The sequence below is a fragment of the Tursiops truncatus genome, chromosome 12, assembly GCF_011762595.2.
Source record: "Tursiops truncatus isolate mTurTru1 chromosome 12, mTurTru1.mat.Y, whole genome shotgun sequence".
NCBI lineage: Eukaryota > Metazoa > Chordata > Mammalia > Artiodactyla > Delphinidae > Tursiops > Tursiops truncatus.
In genome coordinates, this window is record NC_047045.1 from 73,731,671 (window position 1) to 73,749,416 (window position 17,746).

At 35.3% G+C, this 17,746-nt stretch overlaps 2 protein-coding genes across 5 annotated transcripts in view; one reads left to right on the top strand and one right to left on the bottom strand.

The window, feature by feature from the left end:
- PCMT1 (protein-L-isoaspartate (D-aspartate) O-methyltransferase) overlaps positions 1-17,746 on the top strand; it is a 46,467-nt gene that overhangs the window by 12,787 nt on the left and 15,934 nt on the right. For all 4 annotated transcript variants that reach the window (XR_012324908.1, XM_004315981.3, XM_073789722.1 and 1 more), the window contains exons 2-4: positions 5,844-5,948; positions 7,168-7,199; positions 16,604-16,708. Coding sequence is in view for 3 of the 4 variants with exons in the window: in XM_004315981.3 (XP_004316029.1) it covers positions 5,844-5,948; positions 7,168-7,199; positions 16,604-16,708 (242 nt within the window). In the remaining variant the exon portion in view is untranslated. The remainder of the gene's footprint in view (positions 1-5,843; positions 5,949-7,167; positions 7,200-16,603; positions 16,709-17,746) is intronic.
- LRP11 (LDL receptor related protein 11) overlaps positions 16,704-17,746 on the bottom strand; it is a 63,555-nt gene continuing 62,512 nt past the window's right edge. Inside the window, exon 8 of the mRNA XM_019951501.3 lies at positions 16,704-17,156. The gene's annotated coding sequence lies outside the window, so the exon portion shown is untranslated. The remainder of the gene's footprint in view (positions 17,157-17,746) is intronic.

The window sequence follows — 17,746 nt, forward strand, 5'->3', positions numbered from 1 at the left end:
GCTTTGAACGTTACTCTTAAGAAAGCTAATGGTTGCCTTTTTTTTAAACTCTTATTAGATAATTTGATTTTTTTGGCCTTGAGACTTAGTCTGATAGTTTTCTATTTTTTTATTTTTGGCCATGCCTCACGGCTTGTGGGATCTTAGTTCCCCGATCAGGGATCGAACCCAGGCCCCCTGCAGTGAAAGCGCCAAGTCCTAACCACTGGACCCCCCCAGCTGAAATGTTTTGATTTGCATATTGGTTTCTTTTTTTTTTTTAAGTTTATTCCCTTTCTCACAGTGTTCTTTTTTTTTGAATTAATTAACTAATTTATTTGTTTATTTTTGGTGGCGTTGGGTCTTCGTTGCTGTGCGCGGGCTCTCTCTAGTTGCAGGGAGCAGGGGCTACTCTTCGTTGTGGTGCGCGGGCTTCTCACTGTGGTGGCTTCTCGTTGCGGAGCACAGGCTCTAGGATGTGCGGACTTTGGTAGTTGTGGTGCGCGTAGGCTTCAGTAGCTGTGGCTTGTGGGCTTCAGTAGTTGTGGCTCGCAGGCTCTAAAGCGCAGGCTCAGTAGTTGTGGCGCACAGGTTTAGTTGCTCTGCGGCATGTGGGATCTTCCCAGACCAGGGCTGGAACCTGTGTCTCCTGCGTTGGCAGGTGGATTCTCTTTTTTTTTTTTTTTTAAACGGTCATTTTGCTTTAATCTCTAGCCTCCAAAGGTAGTTCACGTTTTTTTTTTTTTTTCCTTTAACATCTTTATTGGAGTATAATTGGTTTACAATGTTCTGTTTGTTTCTGCTGTATAACGAAGTGAATCAGCTGTATGCATACGTATATCCCAATATTCCCTCCCTTTTGCGTCTCCCTCCCACCCTCTTTATCCCACCCCTCTAGGTGGTCTCAAAGCACCGAGCTGATCTCCCTGTGCTATGCAGCTGCTTCCCACTAGCTATCTATTTTACATTTGGTAGTGTATACCTGTCAGTGTTACTCTCTCACTTCGTCCCAGTTTACCCTTCCCACCCCTGATGTGTCCTGAAGTCCATTCTCTACATCTGTGTCTTTATTCCTGTCGGCAGGTGGATTTCTAACCACTGTGCCACCAGGAAGCCCTGCGTATTGTTTTCTTTTTACACTTTTTATAGTAGCTTTGACTGGAGTTTTTGTTTGTTTGTTTTTCCTATTTTTAGGCATTTTGTGGACACAGTTCAAGAGCACTTCTGTCAGTATAGTGACTTGCAGTTTCTTTAATGGATAATGATATTGGTAATAGTGGTGAGAAAAGGGGGGGAGTTGGCATATCTTGTTGCTCTTCTGATTCTGTAGGATCCTTAATTTTCTTCCTTCTTTCCCTACATTGCCATATCAAGAGGCACCATCCTTTCCCTGCCTGTATGATTCTCCCCCAGAAGCATTGCTTCTTGTGTTTGCCATCCCTGGTCCCACTAAATTTTTTTTTTAAATTTAAAGTACAGTTCCATACTATATAATTCACTAATTTAGATTGTAAAATTCGGTGGTTTTGGATATATTTACAGATATGTGCAACCGCTACCATGGTCATCTAATGTTTTCATCACCTCAGAACGATACCCTGTTTTGCCCTCCTATTCCCCCAACCATAAGCAACCAATAATCTATTTTCTTTCTCTATAGATTTGCCTATTCTGGAAATTTCATTGAATAGAATCATACAATATGCGAGCTTTTGTGACTGAGTTTTTCAATTAGCATAATGTTTTCAAGGTTCATCTACATAATAGGATGAATGAATCAGTACTTCATTCTTTTTTATGACATAATAATATTCCATTGTATGGATATATACCACATTTTGTTTATCTGTTCATCAGTTGATGGACATTTGGGTTGTTTCCACTTTTTGGGTATTATGAATAATGCTGCTGTGAACATTTGTGTACAAGTTTTCGTATAGACATACGTTTTCACTTCTCTTGGGTATACACATATGAGTAGAATTGCTAGGTCCTATGGTAATTCTCTGTTTAACCATTTGAGGAACTGCCAGGCTGTTTTTCAAAGTGGCTGCACCATTTCACATTCCTACTTGCAGTGCATAAGGGTCTGATTTCTTCACATTTTTGCAATACTTGTTATTATCTGACAGTTTGATTATAGCCATCCTAGTGGGTATGAAATGGTATCTCACTGTGGTTTTAATTTGCATTTCCCTGATGACTAATGATGTCCAGCATCTTTTTATGTGCTTATTGGCTATTTGTATATCTTCTTTGGAGAAATGTCTGTTCAGATCGTTTGCACATTTTAAAATTGAGTTATTTGTCCTTTTACATTGAAATATAAGAATTCTTTATATATTCTAGATAAAAGTTCTTTTTCAGTTGTATGATTTACAAATTATTTTTCTCTCGTTCTGTGAGTTACATTTTTCTTTTCTTTTTTTTTTTTTTTTGCGGTACGCGGGCCTCTCACTGTTGTGGCCTCTCCCGTTGCGGAACACAGGCTCCGGACGCGCAGGCTCAGCGGCCATGGCTCACGGGCCCAGCCGCTCCGCGGCATGTGGAATCTTCCCAGATCGGGGCACGAACCCGTGTCCCATGCATTGGCAGGTGGACTCTCAACCACTGCGCCACCAGGGAAGCCCTACCTTTTTCTTGATAATGTCCTTTGAAGCACAAAAGTGTTTAATTTTGATGAAATCCAGTTTATCCATTTTTTTTCTCTTATTGCTCATGCTTTTGGTGTCATATCTAAGAATCCACTGCCAAATCCAAGGTCATGAAGACTCACCCCAGTGTTTTCTTCTAAGATTTTTATTATTTTAGTTCTTTGTTTAGATCTTTGATCCATTTTGAGTTAATTTTTGTATTTGATATGAGGTAAAGATTGAACTTTATTCTTTTCATGTGGCTATCCAGTTGTCCCAGCACCATTTGTTGAAAAAGACTGTTTTTTCGCCATTGAATGGTATTGGGACCTTTGTTAGCCTACTGATGTTTAAGTTCCTTCCTTGTAGCCAGTACAGTGAACTTCTAAGTCCCAGACCTGTGTTCACTATTTTAGTACTTAGTGTTGTAGTTTCTCTTTCTGGGAATAGTTTTGTCTGTGCTTCATCTGCATTCCCTACTTCCTTCTACTTAGTCTTTTAAACTTCAGTCCCTACCTTTGCTTTCTATACCCACAGGCTTGCAGCAATAGCAGAAGCTTTGTTGGAATGTGTTGTTTATTTTTCTACTGGTAAGTAATATGAAGTCTGGATATTCTCTATGTCCTAGTAATGTGAAGGCATGGGTCATGTGTGGTTTTGTTTCTGCCCCTTCTTGATCTTAGGTTTAGGTGGTTTTTGAATGGCTATGTGGAGAAATTCAGATTCTGGTGGGCACCATTACCCTCTAGAACCTGGAGGCTCCACAGTTGATGAATACATTAAATTCATTTGCATAAATATTTTAAACTTCTCATGATGCTTAAGTCTCATTTTAAAATAGCTGTGGCAACCTACTGAATGGGAGAAGATATTTGCAAATCATATATTTGATAAAGGGTTAATATCCCAAGTATATACAACTCAATAGCAAAAAAAATCAATCCCCATTAAATAAATGGGAAGAGGATCTAAACAGACATTTTTCCAAAGAAGACATACAGAATGCCAACAGGTACATGAAAAGATGCTCAACATCATTAATCATCAGGGAAATGCAAATCATAAACCATAGTGAGGTACTGTCAGCTCATACCTGTTAAAATGGCTGTTCTCAAAAAGACAAGAAATAACAAGTGTTTACAAGATTATGAAGAAAAGGGAACCCTGGTGCACTACTGGTGGGAGTATAAATTGTTGCAGCCACTACAGAAAACTGTGTATGGAGGTTCCTCAAAAAATTAAAAATACAGCTACCATATGATCCAGCAATTCCATTTCTGCATATTTATCCAAAGAAAACAAAAACACTGATTTGAAAAGATATATGCACCCCCATGTTCATTGCAGTATCATTTACCATAGCTAAGATATGGAAACAACCTAAATGTCCATCCATGGATGAATAGATATGGATGCTGTGATGTATATATACAATGGAGTATTATTCATCCATAAGAAAGAATGACATCTTGTCATTTGTAACATGGATGGACCTTGAGGCTATTATGTGAAAGGAAATAAGTTAGAGAAAGACAAATCCTGTATGATCTGACTTACATGTGGAATCTAAAAAAATAAACAAAAAACCAAGCTCATAGATACAGAGAACAGATTAGTGGCTGCTAGAGGCAGGTGGGGTGCAAAATGGGTGAAGGTGGTCAAAAGATACAAACTTCTAGTTGTAAAATAAATGTCATGGGGATGTACAGTATGGTGACTGTAGTTAATGATACTCTGTTGCATATGTGAAGGTTACTGAGAGAGTACATCTTAAAAATTCTCAGCACAAGAAAAAATATTCTGTAACTGTATGGTAATAGATGTTAACTTATTGTGGAGATCATTTTCTAACATATACAAATATTGAATCATTATGTTGTATATCTGAAACTAATATAATGTTGTGTGTCAATTATACCTCAATTAAAAAAAAAGAAATCTGAAAAAAAAAGTTGTTCATAGTGTAGCCAAATAAAGCAAAGCATGTTTTGATTAAAAAATTTATTTCTGGATTGTTAAAGTCAAGTTGATACATTTAATCTTACAGATTTTAGAGCTGTAAGGACAAGAACTATGCTATTTTGTTTATTATCACCCTAAGTATGTAGCACTGTGTCTGGTATGTATTAGACAGTAAACTTACTGAGTGAGTTAATAACGCCTTTATTGAATAATTACTGTGTGCATGGTTAATAAGGGTTATTGAAGTTTAACATTATATTTAATCTTAAAGAACTGATAGTTGGGGGAGCAAATATATACAGTCAGCCTTCTATACCCATGGATTCTATCTCCATGGATTCAACCCACTGTGTATTGAAAATATTTGAAGAAGAAAAAAGTTCCATAACATTTCAAAAAGCAAAATTTGAATTTGCCACATGTTTGGCAACTATTTACATAGCATTTACCTTGTATTAGGTGTTACAAGTAGTCTAACCATGATTTAAAGTATATGGGAGGAGATGCGTAGGTTATATGCAAAAACTATGCAATTTTATATAAGATGCTTGAGCATCCACAAATTTTGGTATCTGCTGGGGTTCTGGAACCAGCTCCCTATGGACACTGAGGGAAGAGCATATTAACCTTGCTTTCCTTCTTGAAAAATTTGTTTCTCTTGGGCTCTGTAACAGTATATCTGCTTGATTTTCATCTACCTCTGTGTCTGCTCCTTGTCATAATCTTTGAAGGCTCTACTTCCTTTGCATTTCTCCTAAATGTACACTTTTGTGTATTCTTACCTGGCCACTTTAGTTCACTGCCATTGGTTTAGTTGCCATCTATACAACTAGTAATTTATATCTCTGTTGTAGGTTTTTCTCCTGCGCCCCAGATCCATTTATCCAACTGACCGCTATATATCTCTATGCGTGTGGTCAGGAGCTCCTAACTGAATAAATAACTTGTCCTTTTTTTCCTTAGCTCTGATCCTTGTCTAGGATTTTGCAAATCAGTATATGACATCAACATTTCAACCATTACCCCCCTCCCACCTCCAAATCTAGTCAGTCAGGTATACATTACCTACTAAATATAACTCAAATCCTTCTACTTTTCTTCATCCTTACTTTCATTATTAAAGACCAGGTTGTGATTACCTGAGCCATTGCAACAACTTTCAATTTTGCTCTCTTCCAATCTAGTCTCTACAGTGTAGCCAGAATAATTATTCTAAAATATCTCTGATTATGCCACTTCCAGCTTAAAATATTGCTTCATTCATTTCAGAAAATGGAATCATCAAGACAGATAAAGTATTTGAAGTAATGCTGGCCACAGACCGCTCTCACTATGCAAAGTGTAACCCTTATATGGATTCTCCACAATCAATAGGTAAGCTTTGGATTTCTGAAAACATCACAAATTTTACTCATTTACTCTGTAATCTATGTAAGTAAAAATAGGCTGGGACCCAGATGTGTATCTAGTACCTCGCTAATTTGAGTTTTATGCCTTAGTAAGTTTCATAATCCCAAACTTACCCAGTTTAATAAAATGATGTAATATATGAAGTGTCTTTTCTATTTTTTAAACAATACATATAAGAATTCTATAAAAATATTCTTAAAACATACTTTAAATGAAAACTTACAGTTTAAGCTATGTGCTGAGTTTTCTTTAGGGTCTTCAGTGTTGACTAAGGTTGGTTTTGCATTAGCATCAATCTTAAAAATCAGTATTAAAGGGAATGGGTAACTAAGTTACTGCTGACTTCTCTGCTTCACTTGCCCTGAATTTTTTGGTTTGTGCTTGTTTTTAGAAAGTTCCATATTTAACTCCTTCTCCTGAAGCAGGTTTTGCTGAACTGCTGAGCCTTGGCAGTGGGCGCCTTTGAGGCTTAGAAGTGCCTCAGGATTTTGTGGGCCAGCTGCCGTGCTGCCTTCTTTTGAAGCACTCTAACAGTCAGCAGAGAAGATCCTGGGGAGCTTCTGAACCCCGAAGGCACCTGCTACCACCGCTCAGTGAAAATTGCTTCAGACGCAGAAGCAGGTAAATAAGTTTTGAGAAAGCAACACTGGAAGAAAAAACTAAAAGCTAAAAATGGAGAAAAGATTGTTTTAATTAACATTAGTTGATAGTGTAAAGAGTAAATTGAAGGAGCTTATTAGTCTCTTAAGCTACTCTGATTGCCAGTTCTAGTTTTTTTTAAGGTGCCAAAAATATGAAGCAATTTAATTTTGCAAGGGTGTTGCATACTCTGTGATATATGGAAGCTTATTTTCTTTTTATAAATCTAAAGAAAAAACATCATAAATTTATCAACTCAACTTAATGAAATTCTTCCTTAACTAACTATATGGGAGAAGAAATTTTTGGAAATAGTGGGACTGTTGCACTGAGCATGCTAGCCTTTGGCATGATTATATTTTCTAATTTTAACGGTGCATGACAGTACTGTAAAGTACAAAATAAAAGTTTTATTTCTTGAGACCATAAAAGTGAAAATAATTATTATGAAAAACAACTTACGGATGTTAGAAAAGGAATTACATGGAGTATTTCATGTGTTTTTACAGTTGAATGTATCAGTAGTTCTCTTCTTCTTTTGCAGGGTTCCAAGCAACAATCAGTGCTCCACACATGGTAAGTTAACTTTGGTCATTTGGGTACCAATGGATCACATTTTTCCTCTAAGAGTGCTTTCTTCAGTAAAAATGGTTTAAAGAACATTTTTAACTTTTAATTATATCAGTTTTGTCATCTATGAGTTATGTAAATTCGTAATTAATTAATAAGAATAATCTTATTCTTAATACAAGATGTGTAGAAGGAACTCTTTTTGGTAGAAACTCATTAAAGTTTTTGGTGGTTGTCATTAGTATCTAATCATGTAAAAATTGTATATAAAAGGTTATTTACTTAGAGGTGTGTTAATTAAGGGAGAGAATATTTTAAAAATATAATAGACATATTAAAGAAATCTCAAGTTGAATAATGTTTCATATTTTATTTGGATAATTCATTAGGGACTGGTCACGTATAGCAGTTATGAAGCTGTATAACTCTGAGAAGGACCTGTTTTAAGTTACTTAGCACTTTTAATCTGTTGCGAATTTTCTTGGGTTTTAAATGTCAGTTATTTGAATCAGTACTCTGTTGGTTTTTGGTGAAAAGAACAATAGCTTTTCTGATTCTCTGCAAGTATTTGGGGTTGGAGAAACTCTTATTTAAACTTAAAGCCTTCTTTATACCAAAATAAATTCTACACGTATATTCATAGTGAACTAATAATTTTACTAGAAGAAAAAAATAGGCAATGTATTTATAAATATTTAATAAAAATGACTTTTTAAATATAACAGAAGACCTAGAAGCCATTAAAAATCCTGATATATTCAATATTTTGAAACATTAAAATCTTGGATTTCTGTAGATGGAAAATATAAACAAAATCAAAAGAGGAAAAACTGAGAGAAATATTTGAAATACATATGACAGTATAGGGCAAGTATCCATATATTTACATATATGGAATACATATATACACATGTGTATGTGTGTATCCTATATATTAAGAAGTAAAATACTACTAAGCCCAAAAGGAAGTGGGTAAAGTACAAGAACGTAGTTCATAGAAAAAGAAATACAAATGACATTGGCATTTAACCAAATGAAACGATGTCATCTTCACTTATATTTAATGAATTGCAAATTAGCACTACAATAAAGTACCATTTTTCTCCTATCATCAGAAATCAAAAGTTTATTACTTTGTATTAGAAAAGGAAAACTGACAAATTTTTTTTTGGTTGGGAAAGTAAATTGGTAGTGTTTTTGGAAGGCAGTTTGGCAATAGCTAAAACATGTGAGATGAATATACCTTAGACTCTCCAGTTTTATTTCAAGATATTCCATAAAATATTTGCACAAGTACAAAATAACTGAGGATATTTATTAACACATTATTTATAATAACAAAAAAATAACAGTAATCACTAATAGTCCACTAATAGTGGATGGTTAATAAATTATAGTAGATCCATACAGTGAAATACTGTGAAGTGAAATGAATAAAGTTATGTAAATACGAATGTGGCAAGATCTTCAAGAAACATCACAAAAGTAGAGTGCAGAAGAGTATTTAGAGTTTTTCTTTTAGTTATGGAGTAGGAATGGTTTTTGTACGCATTACCTATTCAAAGAAATTAATGATTAACAAAAAAATTGTAGTCTTAAGATCCCTGAATACGCTTTGAAGTGCTACTTAAAAAGAAAAATTTATATAGAAGTATTCGTTTAATAATAAAAGTTATTTTAGAGAATTGGTACTCAACATGTTTGGGAAATTGCCTGGAGGGGTATTTTTCAGATAAATGGGAAATACTGCATGAAATTTTTCTTTTCTCTGAAGTGTGGTGCTGAGTGTCCAGTTCACTACCAAATGAAACGTGGCACTAACTCCACGGCAAATGGTGCATTTTTAAAGAAAAATAATAGCTTTATTAAGATATAATTTATCCCTTTTTAGTATACAGTTCTGTGGTTTTTAGTCTGTTTAGAGTTGTACAAACATTACTACTATCTCAATTCAGAACATTTTCATCACCTCAGAAAGGACCCCTATACCTGTTTAGCAGTCAGTTCCCATCCCTGATTCTTCAGGTCCTGGCAACTACTAACCTGCTTTTTGTTTCTATGTCATTCTGGACATTTCACATAAATGGAATAATACAATATGTGGCCTTTTATCACTGCTTTTTATATTCTGCACAATATTTTCCAGGTTTATCTATGTTGTAGCATGCTTCAGTATGTCATTTCTTTTTATTGCCAAATAATATTACCTTGTATGGATATACCACATTTTGTTTACTCATTCATCAGTTGATGGACATCTGGGTTCCTTCCACTTTCTAGCTACTGTGAATAATGCTACTATGAACATTAGTTTACAGGTTTTTGTGTGCAAATGTTTGCAGTTCTCTTGGGTATATACTTGGGAGTGGAATCTGCTGGGTCATATGGTAATTCTGTGTTTAACATTCTGAGGAACCGCCAAACTATTTTCCAAAGTGGCTGCACCATTGTACAACCCTGCCAGCAATGTATGAGGTTTCCAATTTCTCCACTTCCTTCTCAACACTTGTTATTGTATGTTTTATTTATTTCATCCATCCTGGTAGCTATGAAGGGATATCTCATTGTGGTTTTGATTTGCATTTCCCCAGTGATAATGATGTTGAGCATCTTTTCACGTGCTTATTGACCATTTCTGTATCTGCATTTAATGAACCTCAAAGTCACAGGTTTGGAAGCAACTACAACCCTGGAATATTTTCCAAAGTCTTACTTACAGAAAAACATGAAATGGCATCCTGGTAGCAGTGAACATATTTAGCATCCAGATATTGAACCCCAAATTCTATTTCTTGCTAAAAGAGACTAGAGCTTCATGGAAAAGTGACTAAATTCCAGAAAGTGAAGAAGTACTCAGAGGCTAATGGGGTAATGTCAGGAGGACATAGGAGTAGGTTTAAAGAGACTCCCAGAAGCCAAATTGGAGACAATTTGAGAATCAAAAAATGGTAGATAGTGAAGACAATGGATTATAGCACAGTGAATTCAGAAACAAAAATCTCTGAGTCCGTAGGGATTTAAAAATAAAATAGCAAGATGGGGAAAAAAATGAAAAACAGAAGAATACCACTTATGTGTGGAAAGAATAATAGAATTTTAAAAATCAGTTCTTTGTAATTATCAGTGTAATAATTGAATTAGGCAAAGATCATCAGTTAATCTAAAACCATTAAGAGGAAAGTTGTTGGGGAACAGAAATATCCATGTAGTCTCAGATTATTATTCAACATATTACTTGTTAATTACAAAGAGAAAAATATGCCTTGAAAATAGAGTGATCTAGTGGTTACCACATTTACTGAGTGGTTGAGCTTGGCAAGTCCAGTAGTGAGATGGTCCAATGTTATGTGCATCCTGATGTGATGCAGTAGGAGGTACCCTGCAAGCCCTGTGTGCTGTTCTTGCTCGAGTTCTTTGATCTAAATCTAACCGTGAGGAAATTGACACATCTAGAATGTTTGTGGTATTATGTAGGACAACTGGACAGGTCTTTTAAAAGGAGTCAGTGTTCTGATAGACAAAGGAAAGTGGTGGATGGAACAGAGTTGGGGGAGAATATTCTAGATTGGCACATGCAGTGCATGAACTTTGAATGGATTGGTGGGGGGAACAGCTGTAAAGGAGATTTGGGAGACAACTGAGGAAATTTGAGCGTGGTGTTTATGTTGGATGATACTAAATTAATGAGTTTCTTGAGTGTGGTAATGGTGATGTGGTTGCAAAGGAAGATGTCCTAGTTTGGTTTTTTTGGCAGATACATGCTGAAGTATTTAGGAGTGTAGTATTATGTCCACAGCATATTTTCAGGTGGTTTGGTAAAATAGTATGGCACAATATAAATAGTTGGTGACTATATGAGGAGAAAAGGATGTTCATTGTATTTTCTGTGGGTTTGAAATTTTTCATAATTATAAAAATGAACTTTAAAAAAATTAATTTTTAGATTTAGAAATGAGCCTGGATTATCCAGAAGAATATTAGCTATAGTGATAAAAGCATGTGAAAAGCTAATAATTGTGATTGAAGGCCTTGACATTTTAAATCTGAATGGGACTTTAATAATAACTTAGCATACCCCTCTTTAAAAAAACAAATCTTATGCAAATGTAGTACTGAAAAAAAATTCCTGAGTTTCTTTTGGAATTAAGTTGGGACAGTACTGCCTATAGATTAGGGATTGGCACCTTAAAGAAGTCCCTTCTAGTCCTTTCAGTTTTGGACTCAGGAAAGCCCAGGTGTTAAAGGAGTTATTTTGTTTCTTTGATTACTTCATACAAATATGATACTTGTTATTGTATTAATGGAAATTATTAAACTTTCAGGGGATACTGATCATTTTGAAAAATCCGATAAAAGCTTCTTCCTGAAAAAAGTTCACGAACTCTCTCTTAGAGACTCCATTCTTCGGGCTAAGCCTCTTGTCTAAGAACAATAGCTTTGACTAAATAAAATGTCCCCAGTAGTTTCCTCAGTAAAAGTTAATCCAATGTGTCTCATAGAAACCTCATTAACTAACACTTTCTTGTTCCACTGGTTGATGGTCATAATGATGATTCAGAGATAGTATTCCATTGTATCATTTTGAAGCATCAAAGAAAGATAAGGTTAGTCAGATATTTTTTAAATTTTTGAAACAATCTCAAACTTATGGGAAAGTTGCGAGTACACTGTCAAGAACCTTTCTTTACTCCTTTTGAGAGTAAGTTGCTGAAATGATGCCCCATCACTCTTGAATACTTCAGGGTGTAGTTTATTTCCTACAAAGGACATTCTGCTATGCAACCACAACATAACCATCAAAACCAGGACATGAACATTGACACATTACTACCATCTAATCTTCAAACTCGTTTTCAGTTTTTCCAGTTGTCCCTATGATGTCCTTGATAGCAGAAGGATCCAGTGCTGAATCACTGCTCTTTTAGTCTCCTTCGATCTGAACCAGATCCTCAGCCTTTCTTTGACTTTCATGGCCTTGACTCTTTTGAAGAAGTCAGGCCAGTTATTTTGTTGATGTCCTTCAGTTTGGGCTGTCTAGCGTTTCCTCATGATTCCATTCAGGTTATGCCTCTTTGGTGGGAAGATCACAGAAGTGATGCTGGGTTTTCATTACATGGTATCACAATACAATTTTGATTTGTCCCATTACTGATGTTGTTCACTTGATTAAGGTGGTGTCTGCCAGCCTTCTCCGCTGTAGAGTTACTGTTTTTGGCTCTTGTAATTAATAATTATTTTGTGAGGGGGTCCTTTGAGATTATGTGTCTTTTCCCTATTTATTTATTTATTTATATCAGTATGCATGGTTTCCTGTCTTTTCCCTTTCCATATTTAACTTCTAACAGTGAAAAACATGGTTCCTTTTTCCCTGATATATTTATTTATTTGATCAATCCGACTGTATATAGCCCATTTCCCGCTGCTGTCACTTTCTCCCCCCACCCTTCTTATACCACCCCATCCTCCATCATTTATGTCTGACACCTGGCACTGGTCCACTGTGTTGTGCAGAAATCCTCCTTGTCTAGCTTGGATTCTGACTCCTGTTTGGATCTGCTTCCCTATGTGAACACAGATGCCCTCCTCATCCTGCTTGGGCTCTGACACTTCTAACTGGACACTGCAGCTACTCTCTCTGCCACCTGGGTATGGGCAACTACCTTACTCAGCCCAACTTCATGGCTTTAGGATCGACTTGTTCAGAAAGGGAATGGATGGGACAGGATACCAGGAGAAAAGGGAAAGGAGGGTAGTAACCAGATTTTTTTGATTAACCAAGTCATTTTGTTCTCTAACCAAGCAAAAGAGGGAAGCCACTGATTATTTGACAGTTATATACAAGATTCCTAAGAGAGAGTTTTTCCAAAAATACACTAAATGGAAGTAAAAGATCAATTAACTGTTAATTTTACCTTTACAAATGACTTCGAAGTACCTTAAAGAATAGCAGCATCAGGTCACTGAGCTGTAATGGTTGAATTTTCATTAATGTGAACATTATACCTTTTATTCGTAAATCCTTTAGAATTTATAAAGTACTTAACATACTTCATCACTTTTGCTCACAGTGGTACTGCTATGGAGAAGGCAGAATAGGAACAACTTTTTTCTCTCCATTTTAATGATGTGGAAACTGAGGAACAATGAGCTAAAAATAAGTTCCAGAGTCAAGGGGTAATAAATGCAGAACCAGTAGAATCCAGTACTTTGAACACTTAATCCAGGATTCTTTTTCATAGTACTAGTGGTTTCCATTCATCAGGCAAGAAGCTCTTTGCAAAAGAATCTATATGAAAAATTGAAAATTTTAGTTATTTCTCTGTTACCCTTTTACCAAACACACCAACCACCGGTCTACATTTGTGTGTTACTCCTAAAGGGTTCTGTGGAACCTTTATGACTTTCTGGAACATGGTTTGAAAATCCTTGGATTATATGAGGCTACATCTATTAATGGCCGTCTCCCCTTTTTATGTTAATTGTGAGAAAAGATAGCCTTAACATCTTTTCTTTTTAACTTTTTAATATGGAAAATTTTCAGCACCACACGTGCAAATAGAATAATATAATGAACCCTCAAGTAGCCATCACCCAACTTCAGTAATTACCAAAAATTTGCTAATCTTGTCTTATATAATTGTTTCTCTTTTGCTGAAATATTTTAAAGCAATCCAAAAACCTAATATTATTTTACCCCCAGATAGTATATATCTGAAAGACTTAAAAGCACAACTACAATACCATATCATGACTAACAATGTTCCTTAGTATTATCTTATATTTAGTCCATGTTCAAACTTGGCCAGGTGTTTCAAAAAATTCTTTTACAGTTGATTTGTTTAAATCAGGATCCAAACAAGAGCCTTACATTGTACCTTTTTAGTCTTTTTTAGTCTTTTTAGTCTCTTTTAATTTTAACAGTCCCCCTTTTTAAAATGCCATTTATTAATTGACAAAATTTGTTCATTTATCCTATAGAATTTCCCATATTCTGAACTTGGTTAAATGTTTCCTAGCGGTGTTTAACTTGTTCCTTTTTTTTTCTTTTCAAGAAAACTCCTTAATGGTTCTTCTGTTCATCACATCAGGAGGTACATAAATGTCTGATTCTCCACTTTTAGTGATTGGAATAAACAGTATTTTCAAAAAATTTTTATTAAATTATAATATACACACAATAAAGTGCACACATCTTAAGTGTACAGCTTGATGAACGTTTACGTGTGTACATATATGTAACCACTACCCAGATCAAGATACAGAATATTTCCTGCACCCCAAAAGGCTCCCTCTGTCAGAAAGGCCTCTTTTCCTAGTCAACCTCTATCCTCAAGGTAACCAGTATTCTAGCTTTTATCACCTAAGTTAGTTTTCCACAATAGGGAGTTTCCATTCTATCCTCCATTTTGAATGTTACCTGTTTCTGATGATTAAAAAAAAATTTTTTTTTAAATTTTGGCATAATTTCAGACTTACAGAAATGTTCTAAGAATAGTACAAATGATTCCCATATACTTTTTACCCATACTCACCAAATGTTATCATTTTACTTCATTTGTTTTATCATTTGTTCTTTCTCTCTCCCCCCCTTTCCCTATATATATATATATATATATATATATATATATATATAGTTCCTTTTTTATGAACTCTTTAGGAGTAATTTGTAGGCAGAATACTTTTTACCTTTAAAAATAGGACATTCACTTAAATAACCATAGTGCAGTTGTCCAAATCAGGAAATTAACATTGATTAAACACTTAGCCAATTTACAGACCTTATTTAGATTTCATCAGTTGTTCTAGTAATGTCCTTTATAGGAAAAGAAAGTTGCAGGTCAGGAGTTTCATTCAATTGCCTTGTCTTTTTAATCTGGAACAATCCCTCAGTCTTTTCTTTTATGGTCTTGAAAATGTTTATGAACGTTATAGGCCAGTTATTTTATAGAATGCCTCTCAATTTAGGTTTGTCTGATGTTTCTTCTTGATTAGATATGAGTTATGCATATTTGCCTGGAAAATCCCAGAAGTGATGTATTTTAGCAGATGTCATGTGATGTCAGAGTGTCCCATTATTGGTGATGTTAACTCTAATCATCTGACTGAGGTCGTGTCAATCAGGTTTCTCCACCAAGAAACTTCTGAACTCCATTGTAAAGTTACTACTTTAACGTTTTGTAATTAATAAGTGTCTGGGGCAAACACTTTGAGAGTATGTAAATATCTTGTTACTCATCAAATGATAATACACTAGTTTTAGCATCCATTTGTGATTTTTGCCTCAATCAGTTATTACTGAAATGGTTGCCAAATGGCAGTTTTCTAAGTTCATCTTTTCATCTATATTTAAAAACAGTTGAGAACATTTTCTCCTTGTTCTCCATTTATGTATGTATAGAAGGATGTATTTACTTACTGTCACTATGGATTCATGGATATGTATTTTTGTCAACCAAGATCTGAGAGTGAATGTGCTTATTGCTACTGGATCTAATGATTTTTAATAATGAATATACCAGGCATTTAAGGGCAGCTGTTGAGATAACATTTATTAATTCTAACCTCATATTTTGGAAGAGCACTAAAATGTAAGTTTATAAAGAGGATGGAGTAGAGAAGCCTTTATTTCTTGGTTTGGTCCAAAGCATAACCAACATGATTTTATTTGATTTGTCATTTATATATACTGTAAACATAAAAATATATATCGTTTGGCCCCCTTAATTCCACTTGTAGGAATTTGTCCTGTAGATATACTTTATAAGATTATTAAAAAGGTTACTACATTATCTTACAGGTACACATTTTAAGATTATTTTATCTCGTTATAGAAGATTGAAGCTAACTTAAATATCTCTCATCAGGTATATTTATTACTAAAATACATTCATACAAAAATATACTCTTCAGCCTTAAGAAAGAGTGAACACACTGTTTAAATAGTGATAAGGAACCTCCTTCAAGATATAATAAATTTATAAATGCATATGTATTTGCTTATATATGCATAAAGTGAATATGTTTGGAAGAAATCACTAGAAACTGGTAACACTGGTTGCTTTTAGGGAGTGAGACTGTTTGGGGACAGGGGTGAGATGCAGACTTTTCACTGTAAATCTTTTTGTAGCTTTTGACTTTGAATTAATTAAATTTAAAAAATTTGCACACTGGAGATCTAAAATTACTGAACACTTTATCTAAAACACAAGAATTTTAATCAAACAAGAATTTTCTTATACGTAATTCCTGTGTAGATATAAGTATATAATATGTTATGTTTTCATTGTTTTGGTAGATGACAATAGTAGAAAACTTGGTGACAAGTTAGCAACTTTATTTGTATGCCATGGTGTATATGCTTTATAGAGTCTTGAAAAAAAATGAATACTTGCTTTGTTTTCTTTTGGCAGCATGCATATGCACTAGAACTTCTATTTGATCAATTGCATGAAGGAGCTAAAGCTCTTGATGTAGGATCGGGAAGTGGAATCCTTACTGCATGTTTTGCACGTATGGTAAGAGCTTTATTTACCATTCTGGCCCCAACAGAAGCATATTATATGATTTGGCTGTGTATTTTTTTCTCTAGCAGTTTTTGAAGGTTTTCTATATATGCATAAAGTGAATATGTTTGGAAGAAATGTTCCTTTTTAAATTCTATTAAGATAGCAGTTAGAATATGTATCACCTAGGATTTCTTTTTGTTGTTGTTGAAGTGACAGAACATTCAGTCAAAGTGGCAGAACTTGAAGGGAATTTAATGGAAGAGTCTAGAGGTATATCTGACTTCTTGTATGGCTGGATTCAGAAGAAGATCAAATGTTGTTATGGACAATGGGTTTCTCTCTGGTTTTTGGTTTGACTTTGCTTTCCTCCACATGTTGACTTCGTTTTCCGATATGCTCTTCTCTGTGATCACAAAGCAACCAGTAGCTCCCAAACTTCAATCTTCCAAGTACTCTCCTGGCAGAACAGAATACAGCCTGATTTCCAAACACTCCTACAGGTTTATTGGAATTGAAGGAGAGCTTTTTTTACATTAAGAAAAATGCTCTTATAAAAATGCGTTGTGGGCTTCCCTGGTGGCGCAGTGGTTGAGAGTCCGCCTGCCGATGCAGGGGACACGGGTTCGTGCCCCGGTCCGGGAAGATCCCACGTGCCGCGGAGCGGCTGGGCCCGTGAGCCATGGCCGCTGAGCCTGCGCGTCCGGAGCCTGTGCTCCGCAATGGGAGAGGCCACAACAGTGAGAGGCCCGTGTGCCGCAAAAAAAAAAAAAAAAAAAAAAGCGTTGTTTGTTATACTTCAGATTTTTATCATCAGAGGCTTATCTGGTAAATGACTATCCACAGTATAAGTCTGGAGGCCCACTCAGGCACCTTGAAGTAAAGGTTTATCTGTGTTCAGATAATCAAATCAGGTTGATTATGAAAAATCTTGTACCTGTAGGCCAGCTTGGAAGGGTATGGTTTAGTTAAGTTAGGATTTATGGATCCTTTAGGACTAGAATCCGTTTAATTTGCTGTGCATATATAATTGGCAGACTACTGGAATGT